General features: G+C 42.0%; 1 protein-coding gene across 1 annotated transcript; it reads right to left on the minus strand.

Annotated features, from left to right (window-relative positions):
* Positions 1-1,331: 1,331 nt before the first annotated feature.
* nampt1 (nicotinamide phosphoribosyltransferase 1) lies at positions 1,332-21,132 on the minus strand. The gene is made up of 12 exons (XM_042078749.1): positions 20,971-21,132; positions 16,970-17,126; positions 15,743-15,846; positions 15,135-15,263; positions 10,514-10,672; positions 10,243-10,379; positions 6,377-6,602; positions 5,845-5,964; positions 5,065-5,205; positions 4,114-4,248; positions 3,054-3,419; positions 1,332-2,864 (listed from the first exon to the last, which is right to left on the minus strand). The coding sequence occupies exons 1-12, from the start codon at positions 21,022-21,024 to the stop codon at positions 2,829-2,831; spliced, it is 1,764 nt and encodes a 587-aa protein (XP_041934683.1). The 5' UTR covers positions 21,025-21,132; the 3' UTR covers positions 1,332-2,828.
* Positions 21,133-21,804: the final 672 nt, after the last annotated feature.

The following is a 21,804-nucleotide window of genomic DNA, read 5'->3' on the forward strand; positions in this document are numbered from 1 at the left end:
TGATTTATTGATCAAGGGGAATGTCTAATGTGTGAACTTCTCAGCTTTACCAAACGATCTGTTGCACTGCCTCTCCTAGTTTCTATAAATTAAAACAAGAAAACTAGAGAACAATTAAGTGAAACGAGAGCACAATAAAATGAGTGCAGGCTTTAGTAAAATGAGCACATTCTCTTGATATACAAAAAAATCTTGCAATGACACCTCCCGGGCTCCATAAAAATCAGGTCTTAGTGGTTGTGTTAGATGAGTGGTTGTTAGAGGAAAAGAGATCCGCACACCAGATAGCTCCCATTCATTATTTTGTGCGGGGCCTTACGCTTCTACTTAACAGATGGTTCAGCCTACTTTAAGTACTGTATTGGGAACCCACAACAATATTAACTAGAAAATGTAATTTCGAGGAAATTACCAGTGCATGAAAATATAAACATACTGTATATTAACATAAAATGCAAAACAAACTTTTATTTGGAAACAGCTGGCAGGAGTCAGACACAGTTGAAATGTCTAAATAGTTGAGTAGTTTAAATAGTTAAATTATTTAATAGTGAATTATTGTAGTGAGGACATTTTTTTTTTAAACAGTTGTGGGCAGAGGACATAGGAACAGAATCTGTAGTCTTAATAAAGCCAGATTGTATGCTTAAAGCCTGAGACAGTTTAAAAGTTGAATTTAGATAGTATAATGGATGTTGATAGACAGAAAGTTGAATGGATGTTGATAGGCAGATTGTTTAATGGATGTTGGTGGATAGTTTAATGGGTGGATGAGTGAATGGTTTGAAGAGGATGAATGGATAGAAAGTTGGATGGAATGTGCCTTATATCCTTGTAGAATGGAGAGACACAGAGAGAGTTGGCCTAGTTAAGCAGAAAGCAGTTGATACAGGTGCAATCAGTTTAACTGGCCCTTTGATGGGTCCTAGTAGTGAGCAGCTGGAAGTTGATACAGGTGCAAATCAAGTTAATTAGCCCATTGTGATGTCATCAGCCCATGTTAAGTCTATGGGGAAAAATAAGCTTGTTTTTTTTATTAATATCTCAAAAAGTATAAAGTTTACAAAAGTAAAAATACATTCCCCACGTGTCCTTTTCAAGACCTACGTTACAAAGTTTGAACGAAGTTTCTACGTTAAACTGTTAAAGCTGAATTAGACGCAGAAATTTGGTGGGAAGAATAATAATAAGAAGAAGACTTCGGATAACAGAACAGTGCATTTTCATGCTATGAAAGTGCAAGTACTATACATACAGTTATATGTGCAGATACAAATACTGATGACTATCTTAATAAACACACCGAAACACAAATAGACAACAAAACAACATTTGTCACTACAATTGGTATGATATTGCTTTTTTATTTAAACTTCCACACTTATGTTCCTAGCACAATGTAACTTCAAAATGTGATTCAATTTACTATCAGATTGAATGCTAGTGCATTGGGAAATCTTTAATTGACTTAACAGCAGCTAGAAAAGGGAATGCATTCACCTTTTTCAATTTACCTTAAAAAACAGTTTGGTTAAACAGGGTGAATTTTCTTTTAATGTTGACAACACTGCAATCGTTATGTTATGTAAAATATCAGCGGAAGAGTCAGGAAAAGGGAAAAAAATAGGACAACCGACATATACATAAAAACAGCAACAAAATGATACTTAAAACATAAGCAATCAATCAATTTCCCATTCAAACTACACTGTACATACATACACACATACATTCACACACACATACACAAGCTAGAGGCTGACCACACAACACTAGTCACACTAGAACTTAAAAGGTAGGCAAACTCTGTTGGTATAAAATGGGCATTAAACAAAAATAATAACAATATATCTATTACCTTCTAACCAGCCAGCTCCCTTTCATAAACATACAACATGTTTTGAACAAGAGAGAAGGCATTTTGGCCACATTGTTGTAAGTATGGATATTTCAAATGCAATAGCTCTGGCAAATATTCTTCTTCCGTCATAAAAAATAATGATTTCTGGAGTTTGAAACAATGATTATTACAAAATAGCAAAACAAGCCAGTCTAATATGTTTCCCATATTTAATGGCATGATCCATCTGTTTTCCAACTGATAGAAAAACATGGATGACAAGTAGTACTTGTACAAATCATAATAATAATAATAATAATAATAATAATAGAAGTAGTAGTAGTAGTAACAACAATAATAGAAAAGAAACAACCCAGGAGGCATTCAAGTTGCCATAGATACCGTTCTTTACACCATTACTCAGGAGAGTGCTGCAGCAATATTTGCATCTAATCGCATCGATGTGCATCTAACTCACTTGGCAACTTCAGATTATATTCATCCTGTGAGGGAAAGGGAAAAAAGCTATACGGTTCCTCGAAAAGGCCGTCAAAGTTGTCGTTTTTGCCGATTACAATGTAATCAGTCCATTTCTTTTGCATAAGGAACGGTGTTCCTTTGATACAAGTGTTTTAAAAAGATCTGCATACACAACATTCACATTCAAAAAAACACTAAATCGCTATGTTCCAGTCCTACAACCGAAAAAAAATCTGAAAACTCTCTTCAATATACACATATATCTACTTTCCCGCAAAGGTGTGTGATCATAGCGATGCTTGGTCAAATACACAGTTACATTACCGCATTTAAATGATTCGTATTCAATGATTTGTATATATACTTTTTTTTCCCGTCCATTCAGAAGACATCAAAGCTTAGCAGATTCTGGAAACTGAAAGACAGAACAGCTCTGTACACAGAACACAGGGTACAGTGTGTTGTTTGAAGGTTTGTTCATCCTCCCGTCTTCCTCTCTCGCACCTCTTCATTCACTCATACTCTCTCTCTCCCTCCCTCTCTCCTCTCCCTCTCCCTCTCCCTCTCCCTCTCCTCTCCTCTCTCTCTCTCTCTCTCTCTCTCTCTCTCTCTCTCTCTCTCTCTCTCTCTCTCTCTCTCTCTCTCTCCCTCTCTCTCTCTCTCTCTCTCTCTCTCTCTCTCTCTCTCTCTCCCTCTCCCTCTCCCTCTCCCTCTCCCTCTCTCTCTCTCTCCCTCTCTCTCCCTCTCTCCTCCTTCCTTCCCTCTTCCTGTCGCTGTCAGCTGTCCGGAGGCCCAGGGCTCGAAGTGGTGACAGGCTCCAATACTCTCGGCCCCTGTAGAGGAGGGTATGTGAGGGGTGGGGGGGGGGGGCCGAGGCTTTTTGGGAGAGTGAGGGTGGGGTAAAGGGGTGTGTGTGTGTGTGTGTGGGGGGGGGTGGTAAAGGGGGAGTTTGAGGTGGTCCAGAGAGGACTCCAGAGTGCGACAGCTCAGTGAAGGAGCTCTCGAGCTCACTCTCCTTCAGTTTGGCGTTTTCTCGGACGTCGTCGAAGGTGTACGTCTTCACAATCTTACCGTTCTGAAACACTGTGTGCAACAGATCCTATGGAATGGAAAGATGGCACTTTTTACTTGAGGGGAAAAAAACTCCTCTTTAAGAAGAACAGTTCAAACTTGAGGAGACATCAACATAAGTACTATACATACAGTTATATGTGCAGAATAATAGCAGTGCGTTTTAAAAAATGTAATAAAAGCTCAAAATCCTTAGAATAGCTGTTAATTCCATAATATCAGTGCATTGGGAACACTGCACATTCAATTTCAAATCAAAACATGACCAAAATTGATCAAGTTTGTGATATACCTTTACACAAAGTGAAGAAAAAGGAATGTTAGGCTGTTCAAAAAAATAGCAGTGTTTGCATTTTTCTTTACAAACTCAAACATTTACTGTATGAACTGAAAAATGTCTCAAGTTCGTTGAATTCGGTGCATGTGGGTCATTGGACAAACTGTCTGCGGCCCCCATGCACTGAATTCAAGCCACAGTACACTGTGAAGACAGTAAAGCATTCTTATAAATTATGGCTTGTATATTTATGGTATTTGTTTATTTTCCTTATTCATCATTTATATTGTTTTGATATTATTGTTATTATTAATTTTTTCTTAATGTAGACTTACCAACTTTTTTAAACTGTTTACTGTTAACTATTGTATTGTTTAAACTAAGTCGCTTTGGACAAAAGCGTCTGCTAAATTCAATAAACATAAACCCATAAATATAAACATACCACTCCAAATTCCTCAAGATCCCCTTTTCCTTCTTCCATAGTGACAAAGTCTCCACTCTGTGTCCTGTGTAAGGAAAGACGACCCTTCTTAGACCTCTTGTTAGGATCTGCTACAGGATCCTTAAACACGTTCACCTGAAGAAAAAAAAGTTAAAATTATTCAAAGTTGAATTATTCAAAGTTGAAATCATAATGAAGACTACATTTTCCGTTTGCAACAGGTTTTGCGTATGTGTGTGAAAAACAAAAATGGTGACAATAGTGGGTAGAGGGGCAAGCTCCCCCCCCCACACACACACACCATTTCATCACCCCCCTTCCACACACCCCATTACTCCCTCCCCCACACACCCCATAAATTCCCCCCCACACACACACCATACCCCCCAAGTACACACACACAGGAACACCCCTCCCCCACACCCAAGATTACCCTCCACATAGACATACCAACACCCCCCCCCCCCCCCCTTAAACAACCATTTCATCTTCAACCCCCCCCCCCCACACACACACACAAACCATACCCCCCAAGTACACACACACAGGAACACCCCTCCCCCACACCCAAGATTACCCTCCACATAGACATACCAACACCCCCCCCTTAAACAACCATTTCATCTTCAACCCCCCCCCCCCCACACACACACACACACACACACAATTTCATCATCCCCCCTCCCGCACACCCCATTACTTTTATTAATTCTTAAAAGTTAAGCTGATTCCTGAGCAACATAATTTCATTACTTATAATTGATTTCATGAGTACATGACAATAAACTACTTGAGCTTGAAGCTGTAACCCCACACACCCCATCAATCCCCCCCAACACACACACCATGACAACATACACCCCCCCCCCCCAACACACACACCATGACAACATACACACACCCCCCCCCCCCCCCCCCAACTTGAACTTGAAGCTGTAACCCCAGTCTTACCCCCAGTCCATTGGTCACCACATAACTGCACTTGAAGGAGCAGTTGAGCAGGTCCCTGGTGAGCTTCTGCAGGAGAGCCCCTCCTGAGCCAAAGGCGATGTTCTCAATGCTCCACTTGTGCTCCACCATGCCTTCCACAATCTAGGGGAGGACACAGTTGGGACACAGAAATATGTATGATGAAACTTGCTATAGATTTTCAATGGGCAAGATTGGGTCACCAATCATGGCAAGTTCAACTGTTTAAAAGAGAATTAAGTGCACTATCCTATAATCCTTTTGTGTTTAATCAAAGGCAATCAATTTTAAATTGTACTGCTGTATGATAATCCAACACACTATCTATATAATAAGCATAAGACATCCTTTTTGCATAGAACTAGGGAAACTAGAAAGGTTTTACATATCAGTAAATGTTGATATGGTGCAAAACAGGTTAAAGTTTGAACACCAATTTTGTCTCACAATAACCCCCTTACATTATTACACATACATGAAAGGAATGTCCTCGTCCCTATGGCTGTGAATTAAAGGGTAACACTGGAGAACGTGCAGTTTACCCTTTGCCCCAGTAGGTGGTGGTAATGTACTAAAATGTTGGCCTGCTATAGGCTAGTTGCACGAGTCACTCTTGGTGAGCCCGTTTGTTTTTCCGATGGAGCCAGGCCAGGTGTGTGTAAACCTGCCACTATTTATAATGTAATTAGTGTCTACACGGGCCTGGTTGGTTGTTGCACCTACTAATAAAGGTGTATACGTAAAGACCAGCATATTCCGTACCTCCTGCAGTGTGTTGATGTCCACCCCATCTCCTTGAATGACCCTGATGTAGGGAGGAAGCAGTTTGTATCCCTTAGAGTTCTCCTTGGCAGGGAACTTCTTGCCCAAAATCTCCAGTACCTACAGAATGAGAGGCAGTGGCTGATAAGAGGCATCCCTCTTTGCTTTCATTCATCTCTACAGAACATTGCATAATGGAAAATGGAAAATGCGCATTTATATAGCGCTTTTACACTCCTCCGAGCACAATGCTTCACAATGTCATGCTTCATATTCACCCATTCACACACACACACTCACAAACTCACACACCAATGGCGTAGGTTGGCATGGAAAGTACCAACTTGCACATCAGGAGCACTTTTGGGGTTAAATGTCTTACTCAAGGACACTTCGACAGGGTCAGGAGGAGTTGGGCTCAAACCAGGCAACCTTCCGGTTGCTGGACGACTCCTCTACCTCCTGAGCCGCTGCCGCCCAAGATCTCTGTGTCCTCGGCAGGCCCCAACCGGGCTGCCATGATGGGCCATACCTTCAGCACGGTGTCCAGTGGGTTCCCCGAGTCCGGCCGCACGACCAGCGGAGCGTCAGCACTCCGCTTCTCAATCAGGTGCCGGAGGTCCTCGCCCCAGATCTTCTCGCAGGCATTGTAGATGTCGTAGCTGTCGCTGACGATGGACACGGGCACGGAGGGGAACTGTTTGATGATGTGCTCGAAGGCGTCTTTCTCGTGATCCTTTCCCCAGGCGGTGATGGTGCTGCGGATGCAATTTCGAGTGCAAAGAAAAGTGAGACATCGTTCAAAAAAAGTCGGCGAACCAGAACAGACTAAATGTGCAGGAGATTCACCACTAGAGGGAGGGACAGCACCTCAGAATGAAGCGATAACAGACCATCCTCTTAGAGAAGAAAAAAAAACGTAATACTCTCTCAAACAGACAAAAGTAAACAAACTTAGTAATGCTACTACTTGGAACAAGGAAGGCATCTCTTAAACACTAATCAGTCCACCCAATCCACAGGAATGGCGTGCGGTGTTACGTAATGGGGCCAGTGACAGCTTTGGCTGAACATCCATAATGCACTGGACTCGATGAAGGGTGCACTCATGCTGCAGTAACTGTTGTCAATGCAGAGATTGGTTTTGTGTGCAGATTTGGGGCCTCAGAGTGGAGTCAGAGATAGCATCACAAAGACCACATCCATGGTATATACTGGTACCTACTTAACTTATGTAAGTGGACACTTCAACACTAGAACTGTCACAACGGTCATTTTGACCGTTTGATAAGTTGTATGTACAATGACTTTGTTTAAGAAAAAACAAGACTTAAAAAAAAGATGGCTGCTTATGGCAGTTCTATTATGAAATTGTGGAACCTTTCTAGGGTTAAGTCAACAGCCACCTAGTGCAGTAAACTGAACTTCAGTTTCGCATTCTATATGCACCAGCAAGACGAGGTCAGTTTCGCATTCTATATGCACCAGCAAGACGAGGTCAGGAATGAGGTCACATAGATATCACATGTTGTGGATCGTTACAACCAACCATATCAGACTGGCCATGATGGTACAAACCCTTTTTCATAGCAGTTTCTCATTTTACAAACGCATTAATTTTTCTCATAATTTAAAGATAAAGGAGATTGCCCTTCTGTTTTTCTGTTGTTGTCACAAATGGTCTGATGCCTTTTACATATGAAGCTGTAAGCACTGTGAGAAGCAAATCATTCTATTCTCACAAGACAGCAATTATGCCCATCACAGAGACTAACAACTGATTACAGACTGGGTCCAGGGTTCCTACACATGTTCCATTTCAAAATTCCATACTTTTTCTATAAAGTACTATACTCAAATTTCAAAATTTCTGTATTCTCAACATTGCGGCCACTTCTGGTTTGGGATAACTCGGTAAAAACTTGGTCATTTTTCTATGAGCCGGCTGGCAGTTTGTACTGGCACTCACTCATTCCAGCTGCCCTTAACTTCAGACTGTAACACTTTTACCATTCTATCCAGCGCATCATAGTTTTCAATTAATAAACACAACTACAAGGTTTTGTTTTCACAGAGACTGCTTTATGTCAAAAGGAAATGTTGTTACCGCAATGTCGAGAATTTGACCTCAAAGAAAAAAAAAAAAAGAAAGTAGGGGCCCTAACTTAAATTAAGTCTAAAGTTGAAAATTAGTCGATCAGTTGAACGCTCCCACATGATACAATAGCTTTAGTTCATGCATTAGACATGTTAGCCATTGACTCAGAGACATATTTCCAGCAATGGGAAAGTGCAAAGTCAATGTTTATTATTTAAATAAATGATTTTAAAGTTATGTTAATGTAACATAATATGCTACTATGTTACAGAAGCCTGTGAAAAGATATGGGCGCCATAAGACACATTTTACCATTTTAGATCAATAGCTAACCAGGCTTTATTATTTATTATTAACTTGTTAGCCCTCAGAAAACTCATACGTGGATCATTTTCGTTGAGGAAGCGCTGTGTTGGAAGGTCCAGTCACATTTTTAGTTCTACGTAGACACAGCATAGCCTACATATGATAGAGACTAGTTCATTGCTGGCAGGGGCCTTAGAAATCACCTGTAATCAACTGTTTATCAGATAATGCAGTATCCATGTCTTGGTAACTTTTACACAAGTGCACAATGGTGCAGGGCACTTGCATAGACTAGGGATTCTCAATTTGGTTTTGGAGCCAGAGTCTCCTTGTGGGAAAGACATTTTTCTGAGGACCCCCATATAATCGTATATTGACGATGTGGACTGACAGTTATGCTACACAACAGTAGGAATGGATCATTGTGACCGGAGTGAAGTGATTAGTGCTGTAGATGCAATAGTCTGGTAACACAAATATTTCTCCATCTTCATGTTTTTTCCATACTTATCTAGAACTGGAAATTCCTTAAGTCAAATTCCAAACTTTTAGGAACCCTGTGGGTCTTTGGCATGACTTTTAGAGGCTTACACGGTTTACAGGTAACACGATTAGACCATCAGTCAACAATTCCCACACAAGGGAGATGCTACAGTAACTTCATGTATGGCTTACACAAATTTCTAATGTGTTTCGTAGTCTGAGATTTTTTTCGATTGAGAGTCTGTAAACCTTATTTAAAAAACAAAACAAAAAAACACTAAGTTACAGGCTATGTAGCCTGGATGGACTTGCAAACATGCACATATACAGCATCTAATGACAATTGTGGCTATGTAGCTTTATTAGAGGATAATGCTAATGCCAGATAGATAATTTGAAGACTTTAGAGACTGCGCCAATATTTTGTTCCATAATTATGAGTGGCCTATCAAATGTTTCAGATTTCCAAAAGCCATCCTAGAAATCAGTGCTGAATGGGTTTGAATACTGTAGTTCATTCTAAAGTTACAGGGTGCACGACGGAGGGTCTGTTGGGACACGATTAATTTGATGTCAGATTTTGTTTTTCTTTTTTTATCTACATCTGCAATTGTATTGATGGTTCAATAGACTATCAGAACACTGTGATGCAAACCTCCTTACAAACTTCCAGACTGACCGAAACCTTTTTTTTTTGAGCCATTTAATTCCAAATGACACAGAGGTAAAATTTGTTATTTAGCCATTTCATTGGATATGAGCACTTCAACCTCGCATTCGCAGGACATTTTGCAACGTTTGTACATTTGCTGCTCTTAATGAAATTTTGGACTGGGTCTGAATTACGAGTTGGATAAAATGAGGGTAATTGAGAAGGAGGGAGGGTGGAGTGTTGTGCTTGTATGTGTGTTCAATTTCACTTTGATTGGGATGTACAACGACAAGTTGTGTGGAATACTGTGTGCGCAGTTTCATACACCTGAACCTTTTCAGTGCATATACAGCTTTCCAGTTTTACATGTACGAAACGTTTTAGAATAAAATTCAAGTCTTTGCACATGAGCCCCTATACATTTTGAAAACATCTGATCCAATAAGCAACCTTTTCTAGCTAAGCTGAATCAGTTTAAACTTTGTAAACTTTTTGTAAACTTTGTTATGATCTGTAGACATTTCAGAGTCTTTTAACAAGTTAGAAATGTCTCTACCTTAAAGATCTGTGTTTGTATCTGTGAGGATTGGTCAACAAAACCTTGTTCCAGTTATGGAAGTCCTAATAGTGATGTAATAGCAGACAGCAGGGCGAGCTGAACTATAGCAGACTTCCATGCTTGTTTGCCCTTTAAATGTTAAGAAGCGAGATTAACGTCTGGCAAAGTCAGAATAGCCTTCCTCTTCTATATTACCAGCTTAGTCACTGGGTCAATGTTAAACATAAATTAGACATGACTTCATTTGCTGTGCATTTGGAGGCTGCTGCTGCTGAGGTCCCTGAGGCGACTACCACCCACCTGTGTTCCGCAGCTGGCACAGAGAACCCAGGCACAGGGTCCTTGGTTCCATAGAACTTCTTGATCACACCAATTCCGGCCACCGTGTCTGTTCCTTTGAAGTTTACCAAGTGTGCTGAGGCACCAATCCCAGCCGTCTGAGGGAATGAGGGAAGTACGCAAGACCAAGGCAATGTTAATGTGTAATTAAAGATTTGTTGATAATGAATTGATGATTAATCAACTAATTATTGATCATTTTTTGATTATTGTCTAATGAAGTCTTGCTTACCTCTTGTGAAGACACGCCTCTGTAGCCGAAGTCATGGAGTTTGTATTCCAGACCCTCCAGATTCCCAGATGTTTCCATCAGGTACTTGGCCAAAATCTTTTTTTGTTCCCGCGAGTTGGTTGCCACAGTGATGGGGTACCAGATCTGGACAAGGATGGTCTGCAAGTGGGGAGAAATATTGTGCAGAAGGGGATAATAGAACTGGTAAGTTTGTGTTGATGAAACACTGGGCTCTTCTCCACGCCCCCCCCCCCCCCCCTATCTCCCACCAACACACCCCACCCTCTTCTCATTCCAAGTTTGATTTCCCAATATGTGGACAAAGCCTGTTGTCTCCAAGTGAAGTCAGCTGGAACTTAAATTTAAAGCTGACTTCCAGCACCCCTTTATCCTCCTGGGGATTCCAGTGAGCTTGGGTCAGGGCGGCTGTGTCAACAGGGGCAAAGGGAGGGTTGCTGGGTGGGCGGGAACACCGCATTCCCTTGCTGGGTCGGAGGACCTGTCGCAAGGCAGGTCGGTGGATGTGCAAAACCTTTTGTTCAGCGTCAGCCAGCAAAATGAAAATATTATGATACAGCAAAAAAAATGAACAAAACACACATACACACACAGGGCCTCAATGACAAAACTTGTCCAGGTGCCACTCTACGACAATCATCAAAAACTGCTCGCCGCCACATTCCTGAAATAACCAGAATTTCTCGTGCCAGCGCAAACAGAAATGAGCTTCCGTTCCCACTATGGAAGCTGTTCATAGTTGCTCAATGTTGGCAACCGTTTACTGCTGAAGCACAACTGTATGGGAGCCAAAGAATGGTACAATGGTGAGATGTATCGGAAAGCAGTTTGCTTGCCAACCTTTTTGACCACCCTGCAGTGGGAGATTAGAGAATTAGCTTAAAGCACATTGTCACACAGGCCTGTGTCATCTACAGTATGGAAGGAGAAACTCTACACGCAGTATTTTCAGAGCAATTAGCCCATTTCACAAGATATTGCCACCGTTTATTATACGGCTCTTCACAATGCAAGTAGAACGCTCCATTGACTTGAATAGGATTTCACAAAGTTCTACCGGTCATTATTTTCGTCTAAGGACCTCTAAATAATGACTGCTGTCAATGGCAACTGATTTTCATTCAAAAGTGAAGGTAAACCACCAACTTCCGCTGGAATTTCAAAGCTATCACTACCTTGCCGTCAGTCTACTGTCAACAAAGAGATTGATTAAAAATGCAGCATCAATTTTGCCGAGGTTTAGGTTAGAAAATGTTATAGTTGTAGAAAGCCACTTGCACAACAGCACAATCCACAGGAAGGACAGGAAAAGGAAGACGTTTTACCTGATCCTGATACCTGCCAAGGTATCAATAACCTCAACGAGGCCGGACACTTGTGAAATAGGCTTATTAAGGCAACATTCAAACTATAAGAAATCGTGTTAATATCAAAACGTATGGGTAGGGTGTCTCAATGATCTCAGTCTATAGCTCAAATGGGCTATAATGGGCTCACTACAACTATTTGTGATCGTCAGTATAATCCAACAGGCGACAGATCGACCCAGCAGGCCTTGAATTTAAAGGGGCACAGGGATTAGTAGAATACTAAATTTGGTAAACTCTCTGTGCCAGTGGCTCATTCCTCCAGTGGTGAGATTTGGCCCCACCCATGGCATTGATTTCCAACTGTTTTGCATCTATGGAGGTGAAGCGAAAATACTCCAACACTTTTAAAACCAATGTGTTGAAAACAGCACAACAACACATCTCTGTGTCCAGATAGGGATAACACAGTTTGTGTTGTTTCCTTTTTTTATTTGTTACACAAAATGTGTTGAAAATTACCAACTTGCATTGAAATACAACACAACTTGCGTTGTTTTTTAACACATCTCTGTGTCCAGATAGGGACAACACATTCGTTTTATGAGTGAAGGACCTGGATAGGAGACCTCCACAGAGATGTAAGTGCCTTTAAACAAGGTGTTACGGGTCACACTTACAACATAAAACATTTCCTTTCCTTCTATCAGAGATATATTCTTTAGGAAATGTGGACATTCACTCTTTCACACTTTCTTTCACGGCAAAATTCACAGCTATTTTGTGATAGCTAGTATGGTCGTACAAAACACCGACTCACCAAGCTGCTCAAGCTTCAAGGTCTAACAAATGACTTGCATTTAAAGAGAAACAGAGGTTGGCAAAAGATTCAACTTTATTAACTCCACGTCTGCCAGCACCGAGGTTGATTTCTGAGATTAAGCAATGGCCATGACCCCACCCATGGTACTGATTTCCATCTGTTTTGCATCTAGTTAGCTGAAGCCGAAATACATCCAGATCCACATAGGATGGAGTTCAATGAAGCTGAAGCCTTTGGCCAATCTATTGCCCCAGAGCAGTTATGAAAAGAGTTGGAGCAAAAAGTTGGAGCGATAGCTTTGTTGTCTTCTTGTTTTACTGAGCAGGACATGCTCACCTTCCACCCAGAGAATCAAGCACTCCTGACCCACATAAGTAGTGATGTGTGTGTCCATACAGAAAGCACAGGAGGTTATTTAATACAAAGTGTTACATAAATGGTGCCCTTTTATTCATCGGTCACAGTACTTTTTCTTTTTAAGACATCAAATCCAGAAGTGGCTCTTTAGTAACACTGTTGTACTTTGGTATATTGTTGGTCTGCCAACTGTGAAGGACAATATATAGGCTACAACATAAAAGGTAACATTTTTATTTTTATCGATTAATAACAGGTCCACAAACAACAGTGAGCATTTCTGATACCATATTGTATACTCCAAAATTGACAATCTAAAATGAAAGCTTTTTATGAGGAATGATTAAACCTAAGCACTCACTACCCTTAAAAATCCCTCAAGTTGCTTCCTTCCACAAACGTTGCCCTCCCCAAAACTATAACATGCCTCCCTTTGGTTGCTATGGAGTTACAGTACATGTTCAAAAATCCTGAATCCAAGAGTTCCCTGTGTGGTAGGCTACTCTGCTAACACAACCTTGACATATTTGCAGTATTACGATAAGATCCAATGTGAAAACACACATGATTAGGCCAATGTTTCCTCATCACATAATAAGACAAGGGTAAATGACCACTGTTACAATGTGCTAGACCTTGATTAAATTTGCCGCACCCATGACTAGGTGACTAGGTTAAACAATCACACATTTATAGATAATAGAAATGCATGATCTATACATGTGCTATGAGAATCACGGCTTGTGTTCAATCTGACCAGATGGACAGCCCTACAAGCACGCTCTCTTCCCCCCCCCCCTCTCTGTCTCCCTCTCTCACCCTCCCTCAGTGTTTCCAGCGGATACTTCAGACCTCTCTGCCTCACTGGTGCAGATGGCAGTCACACGCTCCAAAACTGGCGGCCAATTACAATATAATGTGCCCTCGTGACTCAAATCAGCAACTCCTCACATTCCCAGTGAGCCAAAATGGCCTCTGACACTCACTCCCCCCCACATGCAGTTTCATTCCCAGTGAGCCAAAATGGCTGCTGACACTCACTCCCCCCAACATGCAGTTTCATTCCACAGAAGCAACCTCCCACCTGTCACAGGACCAACACTGTCATTCATTCATTAGAGCCACAAACAACAAAGGAGGCCAAGAGGGGAACCTGCCATTCATCACGTTTCTTTCAAGGGCAGAATGGCGGAAGCCAAGGGCCCGTGATGACGCAGTGTGTTTCATGTTCCAAGGGCAGATGAGCGTGTGCTATATTTACCAGCTGTGCCAGACTACACATGTGTGTGTGTGTGTGTGTGTGTGTGTGTGTGTCTGTCTCTCACTCTAGAGGCCTTTAGAAGCGGAACGAAACAGCGTCGTGTCACAGGTCGGAGGGAGGCAAAACAAATCTGCACAGTCATTCTGATCTGGTAGTCTAGGGTGGGGCAGGACAGGACTGAAACCACAACAAACACATGAGGACACAACTGTCTGGGATGGAGTCTGTGCATTTAGCTTTGTGCATGCAGCACAATCATGGTGACTGAGACACGTTTTTTTTTTTTTATTGCTTCATAGTACACTGACACCAAGAACTGCAGCTAAGGCAAACTTTGGAAGTCTACATTAAAAGAAAGGAGAGGCAGAGGAAAGGTACCTGGAGTAATTTGTTTTTGTTGTATTTTGTTTTAATACCAGTTATTCTCTTCTTTATAGTCTGGTGTTTATGTGTTTATACACGTGTGTGCAAGTTACTGGCTGTGTCCAATAATATTCATTATTATGACACATAATTAAATGCTGAGAGTGTTGCCAATGATATAAACTCTCTTGGATAGACTATAAACAGCATTCACAGAGTCAGCTATCACTAGTAATTTAATGACATCATATCTGAATTATATTTATTATGTAAGGTTAAGCAACATAAATATACAGCATCTCTGAAGCCCTTCACATAGCAGGACACAAATAGATGAGAGGATATAAACATTACAAAAATAAACTCGGGGGCAATAATTGGCTGCGTGGAGTGCATCAATGGCATTTTAACATTTCTCAGAAATGATGGGTGACGCAACAACAAAAGTTATTCTGTCTGAGGGAAGTTAGACTTTACTGCTCTCCTACTCACCTCTACCCAGTTGGTTAGCCAGTAGCATTCTGGATCTGTGCTTTCCACAGTGAAGAGGACGTTCCCACGCGGAATTACACTGCCCTCTGGCACAGCTTTGATCTCGATGGGCAGGTGGCCATTGTACTTCTGCAACCAAATTCAACAATGGGTTGGTTAGCAACACCTTGGTGCTAATATAAAATTTACAACAATGATAAAGCCATATACACAAAAAAAGTAACTCAAACTAAAGAAATTGCAAATTATATGAAAAGGCTCAATTTTTTAAATGTTCTTTCTTATTTTCCACAATACTATCTGTACAGGAAAACAACATGGATTGAAGCTACTGCAAACTCAATATGGCAACAAATTCAATATAAGACTAATCAAATTGGATGTGGCTCGATCAGCACTTACACAAAAGTGCTGCATGGCGTTTAGTGTTTCAGCTATATCTGAACCCTTTGTCTGTCCAGCTTTTGCCTTTTGCAACCTTGATTGCACCCTGATATGTACATAGGAAACCTGATCGAGTTCCTGTGTGTTGTTTGTGGGGACAGTAATGGGAAGTGGGGGGTTGGGGGTGGGTTGCATCACCACTCCTCCACTAAGAGAAACTGTACCTCTAAGATATAGTTCCAGCCTTTCTCATTGAACACGTCATCCTGAAAGTGTTCCCTGTAGACCTCCTTGGCTTCCTGGATCTTCGCTGGGGTGACCACCTTCCCTGGGAACACAAAGGTGGTGGGAAAGTGAGTGTGTGGAGGAACAAGAGCTGAAACCGAGACAGGGTGACAGAGAAAGGCCTTGCCCAACCCCATGAGAGGAAATGCAATTGGGGACAACAAAAACAGCATGGGAAAAGCAGAACCTGAATAGACAAGAGCGCAAAGGACAGAGAGGAAAAAGGAGAGGCTGAATAAAAAAAGGAGAGCAAGAGAGAGAGAGGGAGAGAGAGAAAGAGTCTGAAAAGAGAGGTAGAAAAGAAGACAAAGGTATTTCCACAGATATGACACAGTGGAAGTGACACAGACAGTATGCAAAGGAATACCACACGACGAGCCGTCCCCTTGTGTGTTATTACATTAAGGCAACTCTCTCGCGGACGCACAGTGCAGGGCTTTGTCCCCACCGGGACCAGGGCACAAAAAAATCCCTGCTGCCTGTCTTAAAGGCACAGCAGTCTCACCTCCAGTCCAAACCCTATGGTGGCTGGGCCAGCCAAGGGAGGGCCCTGTGTCAGAAGGCACCATACCACTAGCAACTCCCTGAAGCTCTATGGCTGTAAACCAGAGCATCAAGAGCATCTTCTGCGGCTTTGCTCCCTGGCAAATGCCTTCTCTGCGTAGCTGGCCTTTGTGTGGCCGTCCGCAGCTGAAGAGCAGATGTTTCTTTTGTCTCTCAAAGCGTCCCGGTAGGACACTTTTAGCAAGCCCCTTCCCCAAGCGTGAAATCCCGTTTGAAATGGGGAAAGGTGAAAGGGAGGAGGGGAGAAGGCTAATAAAAAATGATGAGGGGTGAGGGGTGGAGAACCGATGGGTCTAAGGTGTTCCGAGGAGGAGCAGGACAGGAGAAGTGAAGAGGTCTCCTGTTCTTCATCTGCCCATGTGGAGGCCTCTGTGCCTTTAAGATGGAGTTTTTCATTGCTGTTTGACACTTGGCTTTCATCACATGACATTCATTTGACTTCTGGCAGGGCCCGACTCCGAGTCACTGCTTTTCTGGTACTCTGGCCTAGCATAGATTTAAATCCACTGAATAGAGGCTTACTGTAGGGGCAATTTGGGCAAGATGGACAAAAGTGCTGATTTCAGGACAATGTGATTTCTCCCGTTTCACACTGTACGTACCTTTTAAGTATTTGTGGAGGATGTACTGCAAACCGTAGAAAACCGTCTTCTCATATTTGACTTTTCGGGTCTTTGTGGGGTCAGTCTTCTTCTCACGACACTCGAAGTAGGAGTACACTTTGCTAGTGTTTGGGGGGTACTGTTTGTAATGTGTGACCTGGAAGACAGCAAGAGCACACACAGGTTAGATATGGGCCCACAGAAACAAACATCTGTGCAAAATTGCAAGCTGCAATCAATTCTTGTTGATGGATTCTGACACTGAAGTCTTGGGTGTTTCCAAGTGACACTACCAATTAATCTAATCGACAATGTCACAGCATGTCAGATTTTACAGATTAGGTTGGATCAGTAAAATTCAGCATAAACACACACCTTGACCATATTTCATTCTATATTACTGCGCTACCATAATTTATGGAAAAGTAGCTGCGTCTCGATGTTGCATTCAGATAGAGGAAATATAATTTCACAGTGACCATCCGATATATAGAAAGAAACGTACTTTATTAATCCTAAAAAAAATTCAGTTAAAAAAAAAAAAAGTTTAAACATAATGAAAAAAGTCCAAACAAATGCAAAATATGTATACAGCTGCAGCAGCACAAAACAGCACATTGATAAGAGCAAGATGCAGCTAAATAACCCTCAACACAGAACTCCAAGGACATGAGCCGGAAGAGATCTAAATTTATCATTCACGCCAGACCAAGCATGTGTAACTATAAAAAAAAAAAAAAAACATGGAGTAAATCTAAATCTAAGCCTCTACCTACACTGTCACAAAAAGCCAAGTGAGGAGGCCTCTCAATGAGAGGTGTGTTAGGGCGCAACAAAATGTGAACCACTCGCAATGAAATCTTATAAGCGGCAGAGTGGTAAAGGCTGTGTGTGTGTGTGTGTGTGTGTGTGTGTGTATGAGAGAGAGAGAGAATAGAGAGAGTGTGTGTGCATCTGTGCACACATCCTAACATGAAAACATCAGAATGGTCCCTGACAATGGTCTGAAGGACATTCATATTTTATTACAGTCATTTTGTTTGTTTAACTACTGTCTACACAACTCATCCTAGCCAATTCTAGAGGCACACTGATGTGTGGGAAGCGATTGCGTTTCCCTTAGCACCCCAAATGTTTCAGATCAGGGCTGACAATAGCTCACTAGGCATGGTAGTGCATCCCTCCAGTCTAATCTCTCTCTCTCTCTCTTTCTCTTTCTGTTCTCCTTCCCTTTCCTACCATGAGTTGCTCACTCCAACCCACCCCCCATGGGATCTGCCCTTAAGTAGATTCCACCCCCCCCCCCCCTTCCCTTCCCTCTGCTGTCTTTCTCCTACCCTCCTCCCACAACAACCCCCCCCCCCCCCCTTTCCATGACTGGACAGCTGCAGGCAGAGGCCGGACATGCGCAGGAAGGAAACAGGAAGCAGTGAAAGGCAAAGCGTGAGCACACGGCTGAGATATGCTGCTGCCCCCCCCTCACACACACACACACACACACACACACACACACACACACACGCTCCACACTTGGGTTGGCCTGGGATCAAAAAGCGAGCACACGCCATTCAAAGACCAGATCAACTAGTGGATCTGAAGGGAACAGAGAGGGGTCACTGTCTGATCGCTTGCTCCCATGTATTTTGGGATGGCTATGGATTCCAGCACGTTATTCCATGTCGTGGTGACAAGGAGATGCGTGCTGGGCAAGTGGACAGACGACATTGCATTACTGTAATAAAAAAATAAATAAATAAATAAATAAAAAGGTTGTGTGCTCAGGAAAGGGTGGCAGCATCCATTAGAACTGTAAATGGAAGCAAAGCACAAGATGCCAAGGAAGAAATGGCCTCAGTTCTTACTGAGCAGTAACCACATGTAATTACATAGCAATAGTTAGGCTAGCTCCACAGTCATTTATCGGTTGCATGCCTCGTCACCTTGGACTGTTCAATACCAAAGCTTTTCCACACTTCTCTCCAACCACTTTTTCTTCTACATTCTCTTTCACTCTCTTCCTACCATGCATCACCTACTGACTATCCACCGCGCACTCTCCCTCCCTCGATCTAGGAATCCGGTCAGTAAAGGTCGTACACATCTACATTTACACTGACCTTTCTAACTGTCCTTCAGCTTAGCTGGGTTGTGTTCTCAACATTATCCAGACAAAATGAAGATGAAGCACAAGTTCATCACGGCAGGAAAAAAGAGCCAGATCAGATTCATCATTTCATCATCAAATGGACTGACTTTTCCTTTGTTATGACACATTAGAAGAGAATGGACCAAATATCTCATGGAAGGATGGCAGGTAAGTGCCACACCTGAAGAAGATAAACTTAGACTCGGATCTAGGCTATACAAAATTACACACATTCCAAGAAAGACCTTGTCAAGGAGACGGACTAAAAGCATTATGGCATCAGGCTACAAAACCTTCACAAGAGCACAAGAACTGACATTCAGTTGACTTCAAAGATGCATAGTGCCACTACAGAACAACAAGACTGTCTCATCAACTGTCACACCCTGTTCCCCATAAGCTGAGAGTGCTCAGTCAACTTGGCAAATTATAGCCGTTTTTTGATTACTGTTGTGTCCTGCAGAGAGGTATAGATCCCATGTGTCTGTACACAAGCTAGCTGAGAATAGCCACATAACTGATAATCATTTAAACTGCCCAACTCCGATTTATTCATTCAGGCTAAACAGAAACACCAGAACTCGAGGAGACAGAAGTTTTGCATATGAATAACAGCGGAGTTTTCTTCAACCAAAACTAGTAGCAAAAGTGTTCGAATTCTCTACTATACTTTGGGATACATTTCTAAACACACACTGAAGTAAATGTTTCCTTTGCATTCCCAGCACCTCATTGACAAGGTGTTGGTGATGGTAGTCATTTTACATGCGCATGTCCTTGAGTCCACATTTCAGCCAACCCATTAGATTAGAACTTAAACACATTATCAGGACCCAACTTTAAGCAAAAGCCAACAGAGAGAAAAGGGAGCAGGTGGAATGGAATGGTGTTCTGGAATGCAATGAATTAATACCTTACAGTGAAATGAAAAGTCGCCGCATCTTTAATTTTCGCAGGTGCACTTCCAGCGAAGGAACTATTATCGCAAGGCGTCAAAGATCGATCTATATAAGGGACCTGACCGATATTCAAGACGAAAAAGGGACTGTAACTGAACGTTAAGCGAACAAAAAAATGCAAGTTAGCAAATCATACTCAGGAACAATCATAGCAGAACTAAGAGTGCAATGAAATTACCAATGGATAACAAGCAAGCCATATTGAGGTTGAAATCGAAGCCGTCGCTTGGTTATCACTGGTTATGCTTAATAAAAGGTAGCATATTCTTTTAAATCGTTAAGCAACACATATTATTAACTCGATATCGAAATGTCGTATTCTACAGAATGAAGAGATTTTACTTCCTGAGAATACAGCTTGCGTAATTGGTTTCAGTTTTGTTTCTCCGGTACGCTAATGTTACATGCTAGCTAGCTAATATAGCCATATAACGTTATCACTGTATCCTTATTACTAGCTTCTATGCCGGGTAGGCAATGGATTGCAGACTAGATATTTCTCAATTAGTTCCAAATCAACCAAAGTGTGCGACCTGCAATAGATATTTGAGCCGCTATATTCTATTTCTGTTTCTTTCAGAGGAAATTCCTTGTAAGTTACGTGAGATCTCCATGAGCTCCACTTTGGTCGGGAAACTAGAAAAGCCTATGTGATCATTGGCAGATAGATGGCCGCATTTCAGAAGCTAAGCGATGCTTTAAATTTGGTAGCATACTCACAACCTTCTACCCGCCACCCATCTGGCCTACCGTTACCCAACTGGTACAGAGCAGCCAAGACAAATGGAGGATGAAAAGCACCTTGCCTTTAACCATTTTCATTCATTGAATCATCTTACGCAAGTCAGCAGAGAGGCTCCCCGAACATTTTTTGTAAACCGGCCTGCATCACTAACCTTGTAGGAATCGGTGGCTAATAATATATTGAAGTCGTTATCTCTGTGCTCCATCTTCCCCTTGACTATAGTCGCGGCTGTCAATTCTGTTGTTCTCCGCTCTGTGTACCGGGGACTCACAACCTAGCTCCGTCGTTGAGAAAGGTTGAAGAAACTGCCAAAGGCGGGACAACTGCACGCTCATCTACACAAAAGGCGGACACTGGATGCGATCTGATGGTGACGTAAAACTAGGGGCAAGTTCCTGTGAACCGACCAATCGTTGTACAATCACTTGTCCAATAAAAACGTGAGAGCAAGGGGCGTCTCCGCCTCTCAACTGCGTAGGTCGACAATAGAGGAACGCCTTTTAAGCGCTGGTATGGCAGCCTACTAGTGAATTGAGTGCACACAGGGGAAATTGGGCACAAATTAAATAAATTTGATTCTTATAGATGAATTGCTCTTAGGAAAGTACTTATACATAACGATGAAAATAGGGCTTAGGCTATAGAAAGGACAGCACACAGACTTTGACAAATCTTTTCAGTTTCGTATTGCATTTCAAGCCCACATCGTGTTAGAATATAATACCCTAATAATAATAATAATAATAATAACAATAACAACAACAAAAATAATAATACTCTCTGATTGAAGTCTGCATCTGAGACACAGCGAAGCTAGGAAGATGTAGGCTGGAACCAAACGCAGAAGGAACACAATACTTCTGCATTCAATCCATCAGGGGTGGCAAAGAAAATAGAAAAGCACGTGGTAATATGTTTCCTCAAGCCACCCTTAAAGTTCATATGCATCACGTAGTCCACCGTTTAGGCTGCCCTCTATGGGCTC

This window comes from Alosa sapidissima, chromosome 22 (genome assembly GCF_018492685.1).
Source record: "Alosa sapidissima isolate fAloSap1 chromosome 22, fAloSap1.pri, whole genome shotgun sequence".
In the NCBI taxonomy this organism is placed as follows: Eukaryota; Metazoa; Chordata; class Actinopteri; order Clupeiformes; family Clupeidae; genus Alosa; species Alosa sapidissima.